General features: G+C 38.6%; 1 protein-coding gene across 3 annotated transcripts; it reads right to left on the bottom strand.

Annotated features, from left to right (window-relative positions):
* Positions 1 to 464: 464 nt before the first annotated feature.
* On the bottom strand, positions 465 to 15,091 carry CCDC82 (coiled-coil domain containing 82). 3 transcript variants are annotated; one of them, XM_014887255.2, is made up of 8 exons: positions 14,908 to 15,091; positions 14,217 to 14,795; positions 13,511 to 13,742; positions 12,254 to 12,346; positions 10,123 to 10,247; positions 9,380 to 9,550; positions 3,804 to 3,989; positions 465 to 3,258 (listed from the first exon to the last, which is right to left on the bottom strand). In XM_014887255.2, exons 2-8 carry the CDS (start codon positions 14,772 to 14,774, stop codon positions 3,193 to 3,195), a joined length of 1,431 nt encoding a protein of 476 aa, XP_014742741.2. In that variant the 5' UTR covers positions 14,775 to 14,795; positions 14,908 to 15,091; the 3' UTR covers positions 465 to 3,192. The 3 variants fall into 3 exon arrangements, with proteins under 3 accessions (XP_014742741.2, XP_088015526.1, XP_088015527.1); XM_088159400.1 differs by having other exon boundaries at positions 14,960 to 15,073; XM_088159401.1 differs by having other exon boundaries at positions 14,965 to 15,025.
* Between the last annotated feature and the right edge of the window lie 806 nt (positions 15,092 to 15,897).

The raw sequence follows: 15,897 nt of genomic DNA on the forward strand, positions 1-15,897 counted from the left end.
CAATTTTTTAACATCCGGTGGTGAAGACAAAATGTAAAAGTGATGTAATGACACTTCCCATTTGCTGTCTTTTCGAAACACTTCAGGTAGAACAACAGCCACAAAAATATTATCACTTCCTCTCATCTCAGTGAGGGGAATATCAGAGTTTAAGAGACACAATACACATAAAAACATCAGCTCCTGCCAAATCAAATATCTGTTTCTTACTGAAACAGAAATGAGTGATTTCAATTTAAGGCATTTTCTTAGACCCAGCGATGATACCACAGCCAAGATTAGTAAACCTATGGAAGTGCTTTCTACCAAGAAGTTCCATCAGAATACTTTTGTATCCTTGCTAGCAACAGAAAAAAAACAATGATCTGGAAAAAAAAGCTGTAGATAGCACATGCTTTTTTAGGCAGATGAAGAAGAGGTGAGAAACAAGGTCTGGGATATAAAAAAATGAGTCGAATGGACCATTTCAATTTTCAATCAAACTGTATGTATTCTTTAAGTATTACCTGTAATCAGCATGCCAGAGTTTCACAAACTTATTCTTTACTTTGGTAGTGAATTGTTTTAATGTAGTAAAATGAGAGATCAGCCATTCATTTTGACAACAAAATTTTAGCGCAAAGTCATAGTCTTGAGAGTTTTCAGAAAATTCACATGGTAGCAAAAATTAGGACCAGTCAGGAAGGCTTTAAGAGGAGATACTCCATTACATGCTACAGAACTCATTTCAGAATGGTTTTCCTTTTTAAGAATAAAGTTACACCAAATATATGTTATGTTCTAGAGAAGCAAATCAAATGATACAGAGATTTTGTTAACAGAAAGAAGTGAGGTCTCAATAACTAGAACAGATATATTCAAGATGGATTCCTGAGTACTTTAAAGTTGATGGGTGTGTTCCCACCAATATTCCCAGAAGAACAGAGATGAGGGAGGAAAAGGAATAGAGAAGGAAACCTTCAGCTTTGGTAACCAGGGAGATAGATACAAGACATAGGGAACCTCAGAATTTTATGTGTCTAACTCACAGGTAAAGTATGGAAAGAATATCAGCAATGTAAGTTTACTTGAGAGCAAGCCTCAATCTTTTTACTGGGAATTTTTATCTTGGTTTTGTATATCTTGTATCTGTATGTGGTAAAAAGGAGTACTGATGCTACCAACTCACCTTAATAGCATATAAAACACTGCTGAATTCCAAGTCCTTAAAAAAGTAAAAGCAGTTAATTTCTCACAATGAATGCTGGAAAAAGGGTAGTGAATGATAAAGCTAAGGTACATCTATATTAAAAAGGCAGCAGATGTTCATTGTTAAGCAATACACCTGGCAGCAGTTGCCTACTCGATCAGCATATCTGTTCCCAGTAAAGTGGCAAAATAAATGTGGTAACTTATGGACAAATCTATGAGCAATCAGGTTCCATTAGTTTTGCTGCTGATAGAGTAACCTGTTAAAAGGATTAAGAGTGTTAACAGTCTTTCACTAAGTTGTTCAGCCACAAAAGACTAATAGAGTATGTGCATACAGCAAGATGTAGGATTCAAAATGCCCTGCATTTTATCTTAGGCTGTATCTAATTCTTTTTATATGCAGCCCAGAATACAGGGACAGAAACACTGAATAATTTAGGTTGGAAGGGACCTTTATGGATCATAATGGCCAGGGTTATCTTCCAGTATACCAGATTTCTCAAAGCCCCATCTTGACCTAACCAAAACACCCTTCCAGGCGTGAGGCATCCACACCTTCTCTGGGTAACCTGTGCCAGTGCCTCACCAACCTCACAGTAAAAAATTTCTTCCATATGTCCTATATATATGTCCTATCTATACTGACCTTCTTTGAGTTTAAAACTTGTTGTCCTATCACTACAGGCCCTGATAAAAACTCTCCATCTTCCCTGTAGGCCCCCTTTAAATACATAAAGGTTGCAATAAGGTTCCCCAGAGCCTTTCCTTCTGCAGACTGAACAACCTCAATGCTCTCAGCCTATTCACAGCCAGCCCTCTGATCGATTTAGTGACCCTCCTCTGGACTTGCTCCAGCATGCCCAGCCTTTCCTGTGCTGGGACCCTAGAGCTGGATGCAGCTCTCCAGGTAGAGTTTCGTAAGAGCAGAGGGGCAGAATCACCTCCCTCAGCCTGCTGGCCGTGCTGTTTTGGATGCAGCCCAGGATACAGTTGGCTTTCTGGCCTGCAAGTGCACATTTACAGTTCTTGTCCAATTTTTCAGAATGGATAGTACCATACTTAACCCTTCCTAAATTCTTGAAAAATCTACTCTGATTTGGGTTTCATGCAATTCTGGTAAGCCATGCACCCTGTTTCTGACTAACTCCTACTTTTTGTTAACTTATATTGGAAGAATTCTTGCTTATCTAGCATGGGCATCTTAAACCATTCTCTTAGGATTGCAGGTACTCCAAGTTGCTGCCATTATGTATTTGCACATTTGCATAATGTAACCTGATGTTTAAAATCTCAGTAAATTGCCCCAGCTGCTTATCAGAGACAGCAATGTGGTCCCATGTGTTCATTTAGATGGCTAAGCCAGACTCAGTCTGTATGACGCCCATACTGTGACTCATCACCTACTTTCTCAAGAGAGGAATGACTACGGTGCTGCAAATGCAGTCAGGACTGCAGAATATTTCCTCTGTTGCCTTGCAACTGTCTATACTGATTCCTCAGAGGAGAAATAGATCTTTGCATTTGGGTCCTGTTTGTTGTAACTATCATTCTAACTGACTGGACTTACTTGCACATAATGAGCTATAAGGAAGTAAGATGCAAGTCCTAACTTCTCATATAACAAAGCCTTAACTTTCCAAATATTCCCACTTCAAAAGATCCCAGCATCTCCTAGGCTGTCTACAATGCAGCTCAATGTAAATAGGTGGAAGGTTTATTTCACAAGTAAATAGATACTGAACTGATATTTCTAACAGTAGGAAACTTAAAGTGCTTAATGCAGTAAGACTGGAAGGACTGATTTGGTAAAACTTTGGGTTTATATTGACACAGATAAGAAAAAAAGATGCAGCATATTTCAAACAGTAATTTAAAGGCATATGAATTTAGCTTAACAGCCTACATAGAAATCTCAAAGTCCAGGCAGAGATAAAGTGCACACAGAAGAAATTGGCCATTCACACATTTTTAAAGATGTCTTTCAATGAGCTACATGACCTCTTAACCAATTTTCTCTTCTTGAAAATTGTCTGCATCCTCCATACAATCTTCAAGATCACTGTATCTCTGTGAATGAAATAAAATGTGTACAATTTATCAATATTTAATAATTGTATTATGTAAAGACTGCTTTTTCTTGTTCAACACATGACCAAGCATGTCAATAACAATTTAGAAGCTATATCTAAAAGAATACTAAATGCAATTGTACTACAAATTGTCTTAAAATAGTTCATGAAGTGGTTCTGAACAATTCAAAGTTCTTCAGTCTAAACAGAATTTTAAAATATTTTTGCTATGCCTTATATACATCTTTCCCATCTTTCTAAGTTACAGCTCAAGTTTGTTGTGTTGCTGCTTTCAAATGAAACACCACAGCCCCGAGTTCACGCAGCTGTGAAAAAGCTTCATGTCAAAAGCTGATGCAAACTCTGTGTGAGCACAGCAGCACACCATTGTTTGAAACACTGGGTCAGCAGAAATGGGGGAATGGTTGAGCTGAGTTGTATTACTGATGGCCGGTAGCTCAGAACTGATCGATTAAATCAGACATTTTATCTAAGTTACTTTCATCTTCTTGGAAAAGAATACAGGGAATAATCCAATCATACCTTCTGAATCCATCCACTCTCTTCCAAGTGGCTGAAAAGCCGTTCTACAGTGTCTTTGACTGGTTCGTCCTCAACACCATCCAATCCAACAACAGAGCTGCAATCCATGTATAACTTGTACTTGAAGTGTTTCAAGCTGTGATAAACTCTTGTACGATTTGCACACACCACACCAACCTTCAAAACCTAGGCCAGAATGAACAAATCATTCCCTTAGATAGAACCATGATTATCTTAACAATATACAGAATTGGTGGGCTAATCTAGTAAGATTTAACCACTCCATCCAGGAATTTTTTTTTAATAATGAAATAAACAGAATGACACTACATACATAAAATTAACACAAACCCATGTAGTTTTCATAGCCACAGCAAAAGGATTTTTGAGCAAGCAGGCATCCAGCAAGTCCAAGCAACTGCAGCTTATCAGTGTGGTCTTCTTGCAAACACAATTATGCTCGTAATTGCGTGTATCTTTCCTATCTCCTGGTGGAACTTTGTTACAAAATCACTAACAATTTAGACAAACATCATATTGTGAAAGCAGAGGAAGAGGAATTATTTGCTTACTTTTGCTTAATATGTAAGTACTTCCTAGGGAGATGAAATACCAGTTTTAACATTTTGTAAACTGAATAATATTCAATACTACTTCAAGAAATGCATACACCTCACAGCACTTACTTAATAAATGGAAAGGTTGAATTAAAAAAATAAAATCCAAACTTGAAGTTTTATACAATACAAACATTAATCTGCAACTGTCTGGGAGGAATAGTTAAGCTATGATGCTGCAGAAAATAAAGCCTCTGCATCTGCCAGTTATTACCAGTTTTACTTCTATGATTGCCATGCAGAAAAAAATGGAACTGCCTTATTTCACATTTTTTTCACAGCAGTATTTATAGGTAAACAAATAGTAAAATGTGCCTGTTACTACATAATCAGAGCACGGATTAGAATAGATTTATTATCATCTATCAGCACTACCATGGAAATACTATCCTAAGTGGTCACTAAGAATATGTGACATTGGAGATGGGGGGAGGGAGCAAGACTCAATTTTCACCTGCCTTTAAGCACACCCTGCATTTCACAAGAGAATGTTTTATTCCACATCTACCTGAACAGCAGCTCCAGTAGATACAATGGCAAGTCAGAAGAGTTTATTCTCTCTAAATGACCCACAGGTACACTGAATTCTACTTCAACCCATGGAGACAAAGCCCATCAGGTAAGAAATCTACATCTGTCTCGTTTTTGGGAGTCAGGTTTTCTAAAAAGCAATGTAATTTATAGACATGTAAAGAAATTGATTTCATTTTTCTGCAAAAGACCACAAAAAACACCAAAAACCAAACCAAACCAAAAAAACCCCAAAAACAAATTTAAAAACCCAACCAAAAAACAAACACTCATCAACTTATCCTTCAAGGACAACGTTGTTTTGGACTGATGTCTTGTCACACTTTTCCATAGCAAGTATGTAAATGGCTAAAGTTCTCTGTGTTAGTAATGCAAGCTGCAATTGCATTGCTGTTTTACTTCACATGCATATATACATACATATACATAAGAATCAATCAAATTTTAAGTTGCAAAACTATTTCTTCTGAGCCACAAAAGTGATACCTTTTATTGCTAATAGTCTGAATACTCTCAAATGACAAGAAGGTTAAGTTTTAATTAATGCTTACAACCCACATTTTCTGGAAACTTTTCTGAATGCATGACCAAATATTTGCATCTGTGAGCAGTTCCCCAAAACACCTGATCTACTTGTGCAACCTAGCACTAGCTCTATCTGTCAACAATGAAAGTAACAGAAAAGTGTATTTTTAAGCATTATGTAAACAGATTTTATGTATATTAGTTTTATATTTTTTTAACTATATGAATATATCTTAATTTCTTAAATATAGTAACCAGCAGCTCAGTGGATATCACCAGGCATAGTATCAGTTAAGTCAAAAGAGACATGCTCACTTATAAGAACTTTTGATCTGACCTACAGTAAATGGTTATTAACTGAAATTTTAAACATTTTGAGATAAAAAAATGCATACTACTATATTTTAATTCTCTACTGATTATGTATGTTGTAGCTATATACAGCTCCATTTTCTAGTATCCCCAAAACTGAAAAGCTAAGGCTTATGTTTGGTGCTGCAGGTGTTTCTGAAATGCAAGACCTACCAACTAATGCTGAGCCTTGATTAATTCAAATTTCCAGAAGCACCATTTCAAATACTGCAGCAATGAAGAACTGAGCTGCAATGTTTCGTAGGGCATTGCACAACTTTTCAAGTATCCCAAGCAATGAGGTGTGGCATTTGGAACATTATGTGATATAAAATAGGAGATACCATCTTGCATCAAACTGATGGCCCAGTTTTCTCCCCTGTGACAACAGCTAGCAGGAGATATGTAGGAAGTTAGTGTAAGATCCAGCACAAACACTGGAGTGATCATAAGATTAGTACACATTTTCTGGCAGTCAAGAGTTAAGATCGTCTGTATCATCCCAAATCTCATGTTCTATAGCATGAAAGAACCTTTCCCAAGAACCTGTCAATACTATTTTTCCCTTCCAAAATATCCTGTGGCAGTGCGTTTCATAGCTTATTTATGTGCGACATGGAGAAATGCCAAAGGCAAATAGCTAAATATCGTATAAATGTAACCATGTATTGTGTTTTTAAGCAAGAAAGATAGTCTAAAAATACAATGCTATTTCAGAATGCAGCTTTGGAAAGAATCTCAGTACTGTACTCACTCTAATTTTTTCCCCTCGTAATTCTCAGTCCCTCTGTGTTAATGCTTAACTTATCTACTCAAGCTGGCCCTATCAGCCAAAGTTGTGTTAAATCACTTTGTATGGAATGTAGGAGCATGGCTGGACAATAACACAACATGGAGTGACTAAATCCATGTCCTCTAAGCATGTTTATAAACATGCTTAGAACACCAAGACTGAGAGTAGAAAACAGTTTATAATCCAGGTGACACAAGGAGCAAGGAAGTTTGGGGGACACTTGTATCTCTAAACCTTGCAATTCTCCCTGATCAGGGGGAAATGAGAATTGGCACCTAGACAGTGAACAATCACTGCAAGCCTAAGCAAAATTGGAACAGCTGTTTCTCTTCTCTTTCTACTGGCAAAACAGAATACTTCAGAGATGAGAGAAAAGGAAAGTTTTATGCAGAAGGAGGTTGGAGGTCTGTTTTTGTTCTCTTCACATCCACTTTCCTTGGGTATTTTCAAACAAATCTATAGAAAATAGTCCAACTATGTGTTTCCGTTCAATTTGATCTGTCAGTGCTGAACTGCCTTCTCTATCAGTCAATTAAGCTTGTGAAACAGCAGCTTTATGTAGCTCTGTGAGCCCTTTCTCCTTTTATAATTTTTTTTTCTAAATTGGCAGGACAAGTTGCGCAATGCACTGCCAGCAGAGCTTTAAAGACAACTTGAGAACAGTACTTTTAGCAGCCTAAACTGCAGGTCACCATAAGAACACAAATATTGCATTACAAGACACTATCAAAAATGACTGGAAAGTGCTCAATTACTTTCTCTCCTGAGTCTGCTTAACAGCCACTGAGAGCTATATTGAGCAGGCACATAGCAGACATCCCCAGATGCTGGTGTACACAGGGTAAAAAAAGCTCTCATTTTGTACTGCTAAGCTGAAGATGACAAAAATGAACTAGCAAGTTCAGTATTGCATAGGATATTTCGAGTTTTTTCCAAAGTGAGAAACAGCCAACACTTTATGCAGGATGACATTTGGTCAGCAGTGAGGGAACTGCTATTGTTATTTCCACAGTTGAGCTGAAAGTTAGGTAAAGATTAAATTTTTGTGGTAGTTCACTAATTATTTAGGTAAGGCACACACTTCCCATTGAAAAACTCAGTATTTTTAAATTAGTGATTTGTATGTAAGGAAGAATGACTATAACAGACTGGACTATCAGTGCTGGGATGATTGCAGAGAACTTGCTGTTTTCCTGCAAAAAAAGGATTTAAAAGGAGAAAAGATTTGCTGGAAAAGCCTAGCTTTCTTGACTATCATGCACATGCATATTTTCAAAACAGAGTATTAGCAACTGCTGCTCAGAAGGCTGTGTAATATAAGAAAAACTCTGGCACAGATTTTCAAGCTCCTGCATTACATGCAGAGTCCTGTGTGATGACAAAATGATAAACATAGTAATACCTCTCAAATCTGTAAATTAAAGAATTTGCAAACATCCAAACAATACAGGTTTGAGCTTCAGTAAGGTATGCTCCCTGTTTGATAAGGGCTTCACTTTATTTCTGCTTAAGACATCCTATTATACCTCATGACCAAATATACTGAAAAAACCCCTTGTTCTGAAACTTTCTTATTTTCAACAAATACTGTGAGGAACTTCAGCTGTGTTCAAAAATTCTTTTACACTCACAAATAAAATACCATCTGTGTCTCCTGAAAGGGAAGAAAGGCAGAACTTGGATATCAGCTTGGTAAATAACTGTAGCAATATTTTATTCTTTGAAAAATCATGTGCTTTGAATTTATCATTAGAGGTCATGGATTGCATTACTGAAGGTCATATGCATACCTAATCATAACAATTATGTGTAGCTGTAAATTTGAAGGAAGATCTCTAAATAATAGAAACACCCAGGTTCTTGAGTCAAGGTTTTCAAAAGGCTCGGGTGTGAAATAAAATTGTATTAAACTATTATTAAATTATTTTAGGTGACTTCTCAAGTCACCTAAATGACTGCCCAATGGAATATTATGTAACAACATGAAAGAGCTTTTTAGAAAAAAAAACCAAAAATTTAATCCAAAATGTTCTAGAAGTAACAACCGAGGGAGAGAAATAGATGCAAGACTACCTAAATGGAAATGTTCTTTAGTTTGGACAAGTAATTCTGATAATGCAGTAATGAGGAAAAGGCTCTAATAAAATGTATTGATGTAGGTAGAAATAAGTTTTCTTGAAAGGAGATCAGCAACTTCAAGTGTCAGTGCATCTGAGATGCCAAGATAATTTGTCCCGAGTGAATAGCTATGTGGGAAATAGCATATGTGGGAAAAATCTGAAGAATGAAGCAGTAAATTCTGACAAGGTCACACGTGGGTTACTAGGATGACCATTGCACTGTTTCACTCAATGTTTGAACCAACACGAACTGTTGGAGTGAGCACAGACCCTCTAAGTGCTAGAGGCAGAGCAGGCACAGAATTAGCAAAGGTAGCGACCCAATGGTGAACAAACTTTACTTGCAACAAAATGGAAAACAATCATTCAATGGCAATGATTGTCCCTCATACAGAAAGTTACTTTTACAAGTTTCTTTCCACAAATCAATGCAAGATTCCTGCTGGTAAAGTCTTAAGGGCATTATAGGCACACACAACGGTAAAAGACATTTTCATTAAGGGCTAGATTTGGGGAGGAAACAGCACACAGGTCATTGTGATGCAGGCAAAACCAAAGGTCATAGAAAAACATCTGATTTATTTTTCTTGATAAAAGAAAAACTTAAAACTTAAAAATAGAGTGCTGGTTTGAAATTACCTGTTTATCATTTGACATGAAGTCATCCACTTCCAAAGTTTTACTATTATAAAGCCTTCCAGAGAGCAACACATTGAACTTACAATACCGCTTCATTTCACAGGCCTGACAAGACATATTTTCTGTACTTTTCAAGCTTATGCGAACATCTGGGTAACAATCCACACGCTCCTGAAAAACAGATTCCAAAAAACATTCAAGAATCCCTGTTAAATTAATGATGCCTCAAACAGGCTGCTGAGTACTCCGTACTCACACAAAATTAGTCCAAGAGAAATCAAAGAGATCCAAATTTCGTTATTACAGTGATTATTAAATCATCACACCCATGACACTAATACTCTTCTAGTAATGTACATACAATAACTAATTGCTCTATACTGACTTCATTTTTTGTAGTAGTAGTAGTAGTAGTAGAAGGTTCATGATGAACATACTGTTTATCTTTTTGTGGGAGGAGGAAAAAATTTTGTTAGAACATTTAGCAAATGACAAAAAAAATCTTCAAATGTCATCTGGTGAAGTTAGCAGGAAACATATTTAGGTAGCTGAGAACAGATTCTGCTCTGATAACCTGAATGTTTGTCTGGTTATCAACATGTAAAATATTTCTGCTATTTATATAAGCACCCAAACAAAATATTTAAGGTAAAGAACAATAGTTGCTATTAAAAAGATATACAATTATAGTGATTGTTGCACCTTTACAGAGAATTTCAGCATTTAAAGTAGAATCTACACACCTTGTATCGATCTTTCCACCGACTTCTACAGATTAAGTTCTCAAGACGAGGCTGAATGAAGCGATTGTCCAAATAATGAAGAGACAGCAGCATATCTCGTGCATACCTCTTTTGTCTCGTTCCATCTGTTCAGTGAGAATCATTACTAATTTGCTGACTGCCCTACGTTGTACAATTTTTTTAGATAAAACTTTCAAGGACATTATGCCTCTGCATGCTAAGAACTATGAATGATTTTACTAAACCCTTATTGAATACATTTGCTGCTGTTACCCATAAAAGTGATCCATGCACCCTGATAAAGGGATAAATTTTATTATTTAAAAGGAGTACATGAATAAACTCTACAAACAGGTCAAAAGCTCTCATCCCAAATGTAGATCCATTCACTCAATCCCATTTAAAAAAACGGAAAAGGAGGAAGCATCTGGGGGAATGTTGTGCTTTTCAACCAATCTGTTTAAGTTGTTCAAAATATATAAGGGAAGTGGTTGGAATCCTCGAAAACAAACTGCTCTGAGCTACTTCAGAGCAGAAATTTTGACAAATCTCTTTGTCACTTATAAAGATCACAGTGAAACTGACCTTTACTTCAGTAGCAGAGTCAGGTGCCTTGAGTTAGGCAGCATAAGTACTTCCAAATACTTACTCAAGCAAAATAAATAAAAAAACATGAGGATGAGTACAACTACTGCTATTACTGTTTCCCAAATACATGCTAGACTCCAGGAATTAAACAGGACTTCCCTAGAAGCAGGCCAATGCACACTGCCCTGGAATTTCAGTGTGTACAGACATAAAACTTAATTCAGCTACCTTCCCATGCCTTCTAGCAAAGCTGTTATCCAAAAAATGGCAGACCTGAGAAGGACCATTGGCTATCCAGCTTTCTATATAAACGTAGTTAATTGTCATTATAGCCATAATGGCAATTAACTGTTTTTCTATATTCACTTTACACACACATTTGCCGTATGAGCTTGAAGAGGCTGTGCTAGACCAAAAAACAAACCCCCTCCCAATAAAAGTCAAGTATGAACTCCAATACTACAGTAGCTGCTCTTGAGTCAAAACTAATGAAGAGATTCACTTCCATTAACTCAGAACAATCCATTCTACGTTACAAAAATAGATTTTTGTAATGCTAAGCTATGTTCATACAATGTTCATGTACAACCTTCAGCTCACCTGCAGAGCTCATTTAATTCCAGCAACTTGGCAGTAAAGTGTTACATTTTATTGGGCAGATATAATTTGAAATAGAAGGAAGCTATTACAACATTAATCTGGCAGTGTTTACTTATTACTTTTCAAAGGCTTGTTTTTACTTGTTGAAACAAACCAAACCAAACACCTGAAAGAACTAGCAGTGGTAGATAAGACATTTTTAGCTTCAAGAGTATACAGACTTTATTCTGAGGTCTGTGGTGTACTTCAGTTTCTCCATTCCCTCTTAGTTTCTGATGACACCAGAACCTCCACTCCACTTTACTGACTCCTTCCACAATCTGACACTGAGATGCTTCTCCTTAATCCCATCTTTACAGTGCTTATGAAACTATGTGTGAGGCTGTTTTTCAGCTCCACTAGGCCAAATGCCAAAAAGCACTTCCTCAGAAAGAATAAGACAAGTACTGACTGCGGCTGAAGCTTATTTATCTGATGTGTTAAAAACAAAGAAAAAAAGTCTGATATAGAGTCATCTCCATAACTAAAAGCATTCATTATCTATCAAATTCCCAAGAAAAAAAGATGTGAAGCACAAGAGATTTTGACAAACCAGCTGACCTTGCAATGTTTTCATTGAGATATCTGCTTTGAAACTAATTTGGTTCTCATGCTGGAAAGGTTACTACTGATTAATAACACAAAAACACATTCCTACATCTCAAGAAGGCATTTCAAGCCTTCTGTGCTCAAGAATTAAGTCTACACATTTTTCCAAGATTACTGTATCATTTTCAGATAGAGTCTCCTCTGCTCTCTCTCACCAAAGTTATATAGCAGGAAAACCAGAGGTTTCAGGACCCTCAGTTCTATACTCTAATCAGGAGAAACACCCTTCCCTAGAATAAATGGCTTTGTATAACTTTGAATGCATTAATATATATATTTAATGCAATTTACTTACCATATAATGAGCTCAGAAAACTGTCATCAATTGCATTTATGAGGAAAGCCTTTACTATTCTTTTGAAATGTACGTAATGATCACAGCGAGATACTGGGAAGAAAGCAATACAATCAAAATTTACCAAAAGAAGGAAAAAAATCTGAAAAAAAAAGCCATGTTAGAAGTCGTGTAAGAATTCTCCTTCTCCTGTGTTGGAAGTTTAGAATTTTAAAGTTATTTAAATACAGATTAAGAAATAATTTCAATGGACAACATCCATACCCATAGGATATCGGCTTTAAATTGTGCTTCTCACCCCAGTGATCCTATAGAATTTTAGCATCGTAAAGTTACACGTGCTTCTAGCAAGAAGAGTCCACAGCAAGAACTACAAACACTAAGAGAAGTGAATAATTTGTTCTACTACTAGCAGAAAATAACGTAAATCAGAGACGGCCAGGCTGTTGTGGTCATGAGTTTTTTGCTTGTATTTTGTTTGCTGTGTTCATTTTTTTTCTTTCTTTCAAATACAGTTTTGCTAAAGGTTTTCACTGGGGAAGAAGGACCACAAATGCTTGTGACTACCTACACTAGCACTGATTGTCCATTCTGAATAACAAAATATGGAAGAAAATAACTCACATAAGATTCTGCTTCAAATCTCTCTGCTACATCCAGAAACTGGTTTTCATAAAAGAACAATTTGAATAGTTTTCTTGCTCTGTGTAATTTGGCTGAAATTGGCCAGTGAAGTCAGAAACCCCTCTAGACCTCTGGTCCCAAGTCTTACCACCACGGAATAAAAATACATAAAAAAACCCCAAAACAAAAAAACAACTAAACAAAAAAATCCAAAAAATAAAATCTCAAGCCACAAACTCGTAGTGAGAACAGAATTTGGAGAGATTAACATAGCTGCTCTTAGCATAAACCACAAGATTGTAGGATGAAGAATTGACGCTTTCAGGTCTCCACAGGAATGAATGCATCACAGGCAGTCTACTTCATCCTAAATCAGACCAACCGAAAAAAAATCTGTGCAATAAGATTTCACCTTCTCCCCCCCAAGTTATACCCTCTCTTTAATTAGATACTGAAATACTGTAAAAGTTTTCTGTGGAAATCAGAATGCTTTCATAATAAATTAAAATCTTTTAGGTATCTGCTTTTAAATATCATATCCTACTCCTTAGCATTTGTATTTAGCCCCTTAGTTCTTACTACAGTACTATGAGCTAGCTATACATGAAGAATTATCACTAATTTTGATCTTACATTGTGGGATGTAGTGTGCCAGCAGCTCGCTGTTTGATGGATTTGGTTGCTTTTGATGTGGCTGATTTTCACTCTTCACAAGCTCTGTGTTGTCAATGTCATCATCATCGCTTTCCTCTTCCTCTACTATAAAATCTTTTATGCTGCCACTGTCAGTTTCACTACCTTCTGATGGCATGAGGGGCAATTGACAGAGTGGCTCCTCTTCTACTGATGCTTCACTATTGGAATCCTAATTAAATTTTAAAAAGTACTTCAAACACAAGAATTTTCAGTAGTTGCACAGACAAAATACTACATACAGCAGCTAAGATTTCTGACCATCTTGTAACACCACTTGTTCAATTAACAAGAAAGCGTGCATTTCCAAAGAATACATCATCCTCAGATGTAGATCATCCGCAGATGACAATTACTTTCAGCTTTAAATTAGTTATCTCCATGTACCTCTCTTCAGTCTACTTCTAGGAATTAAGCTAACATGAGATCTCCAAGACACTTCAGCAGGTATTCTGGTTCCTGATAAACGTAATTTGAAAGATTTTTAGCAGTTAATAGTTATCCAGTTAACGTGACTGTTAAAATATTACTGAACTGCTACTTTGTCATGCATTCAAAGCCAAAAAAATCCCACTGATTTTTATCTCTTAACCTTTCCTCACATTAAATACTTTCTCCAATTAAATTTCAAAGATAAAACCCCCACCTCACAATTTGCACTGCTGCAGGATCTCCGAGCTGCGCTTTGTCTTACAAGTTCTTTCAATTTTTCAAGTACGTTCTGTTTCTTACTAGCAGAAACATTCTCTGCAGGGCATGTTTTATCAGGCTGCTCTTCTTCAGAACTATCGCCGTCAACCATTACACAGCGGCGCTTGGCAGGAACCTTTCTGACAAGGATGTCGCTGCCCTCACTTTCATCGCTGTCGTACATGACAGAGGTGCCCAGCCTCTTTCTCTTCCCAGGCATGACGCGCTCATCGTCACCATCTTCTGTCACTTCCCCAGCGCGGTCTTTCTCCTCCCCATCTGAAAGAAAACTGCTCGTCGTAGCTGCTTGTTCATCTCGTTCATCTGCTTCGCTTTCCGACGTGGTGGACTCCTCCTGCTCCTCGGAGCTGGCTGAGGATTCCTCATTGCTGTCAGGCAGTAAGAGCGCCCGTCTAGTGCGTCTCCAATCCACTCGGGATTTGGATGACGGCAGCTCCGTCCCTGCTCTCCTACTTCTTGTTTCGTATCTTTTGACAGCTGGTTTTGCCCCCATCGGAAGGCTGTAGCAACACACCTAAATACAGACCGGCAGAACAAAGCACTTATTACACTGTGCCACAGAAAGAGGAGAAGAACAGTACACTTTGCTCCACGTGCTTATGACTTAGCACCACTAAGAGACTCACGCAGCAACCGGCACCAAACGAAACTCAGCACGCACTTCTCGAGAGGCTACACCTTACTCAGGACATGCAGAAGTGGCCGCACTGAAGGAACGGGATCTGAGGCCTTGCCGCTCCCGGGGCCGCTCCGGGGCGGTTCCGGCTCGGGACAGCGCGGCCCGTGCGCCGCCGTTTCCCGCCGTTACCCGCGCGCCGCCGCTTCCCGCCGCGCTCGGCCTTCCCGCCCCCTCCGCCGCTCCGCGCGTCGCGATTGGTCGTCGCGCCTGTCACTCATCCCGCCGCGATGTTTACGGAAGTGCTGTCACGCCGTGGTGGGTGTCGGGAGGGGGGTTATGTTTGCGTTGGCGTGCAGTGGCTGGCGAACCAGAGGTTGAGGGTTCGAGTCCTGCCTCAGCATCCTTCTGGAAGTCTCAGGCAGCCCTGTCGTGTGGTGGTTTAGTTGTTTGTGCCCCATCCTCGGTGCATTCCCGACAAAAGTCTGCTTGTGGAGCACCTGCTAGCGGGGCGGGCAGAGGCCGCCGCTGGCCTGAGGCGCTCCTTCCCCAGCAGCTTCCTGAGCAGCCCTGGGAGCAAACGCGGTGCGTTTGTGAGGGGCGGCTGGGGCAGCTGGGGGTGTTTAACCTGGAGAAAAGGGGGCTCGGGGGGCCTTGTCGTTCTCTGGAACTGCCTGAAAGGAGGACCTAGCAAGGATAAGACAAGAGGAAATGGCCTCAAGTTGTGCCAGGAGAGGTTTAAATCGTACATCGGGAAAAAAATCTTCCCTGAAAGGATGGTGGAGCATTGGAGTGGGCTGCCCGGGGGAATGATGGAGCCATCGTCCCTGGAAACGTTCAAAAGATGCGTGGATGTAGCACTTGAGGACAGGTTTTAGTGATGAACACGGTGGTGGGGCTTGATGATCTTAAAGGGCTTTTCCAGCCTTAACGATTGCATGATTCTGTGAATAATGAGCTTCTGCTGGTTTTCTGCATAAAGCCTCTTTGAACAGGACGC

The sequence above is a fragment of the Sturnus vulgaris genome, chromosome 2 (assembly GCF_052056855.1).
Source record: "Sturnus vulgaris isolate bStuVul1 chromosome 2, bStuVul1.hap1, whole genome shotgun sequence".
NCBI classification, from domain to species: domain Eukaryota; kingdom Metazoa; phylum Chordata; class Aves; order Passeriformes; family Sturnidae; genus Sturnus; species Sturnus vulgaris.

Excerpts from the sequence above, each read along its gene's own strand:
- CCDC82 (XM_014887255.2), bottom strand. The coding sequence starts at position 14,774 with ATGGGGGCAAAACCAGCTGTCAAAAGATACGAAACAAGAAGTAGGAGA. Across the intron at positions 9,551-10,122 it reads GGTGGAAAGATCGATACAAG|GAGCGTGTGGATTGTTACCC; the intron begins GTGTGTAGATTC and ends TCTGTTTTTCAG. Across the intron at positions 3,990-9,379 it reads TCATGTCAAATGATAAACAG|GTTTTGAAGGTTGGTGTGGT; the intron begins GTAATTTCAAAC and ends ATTCTGGCCTAG.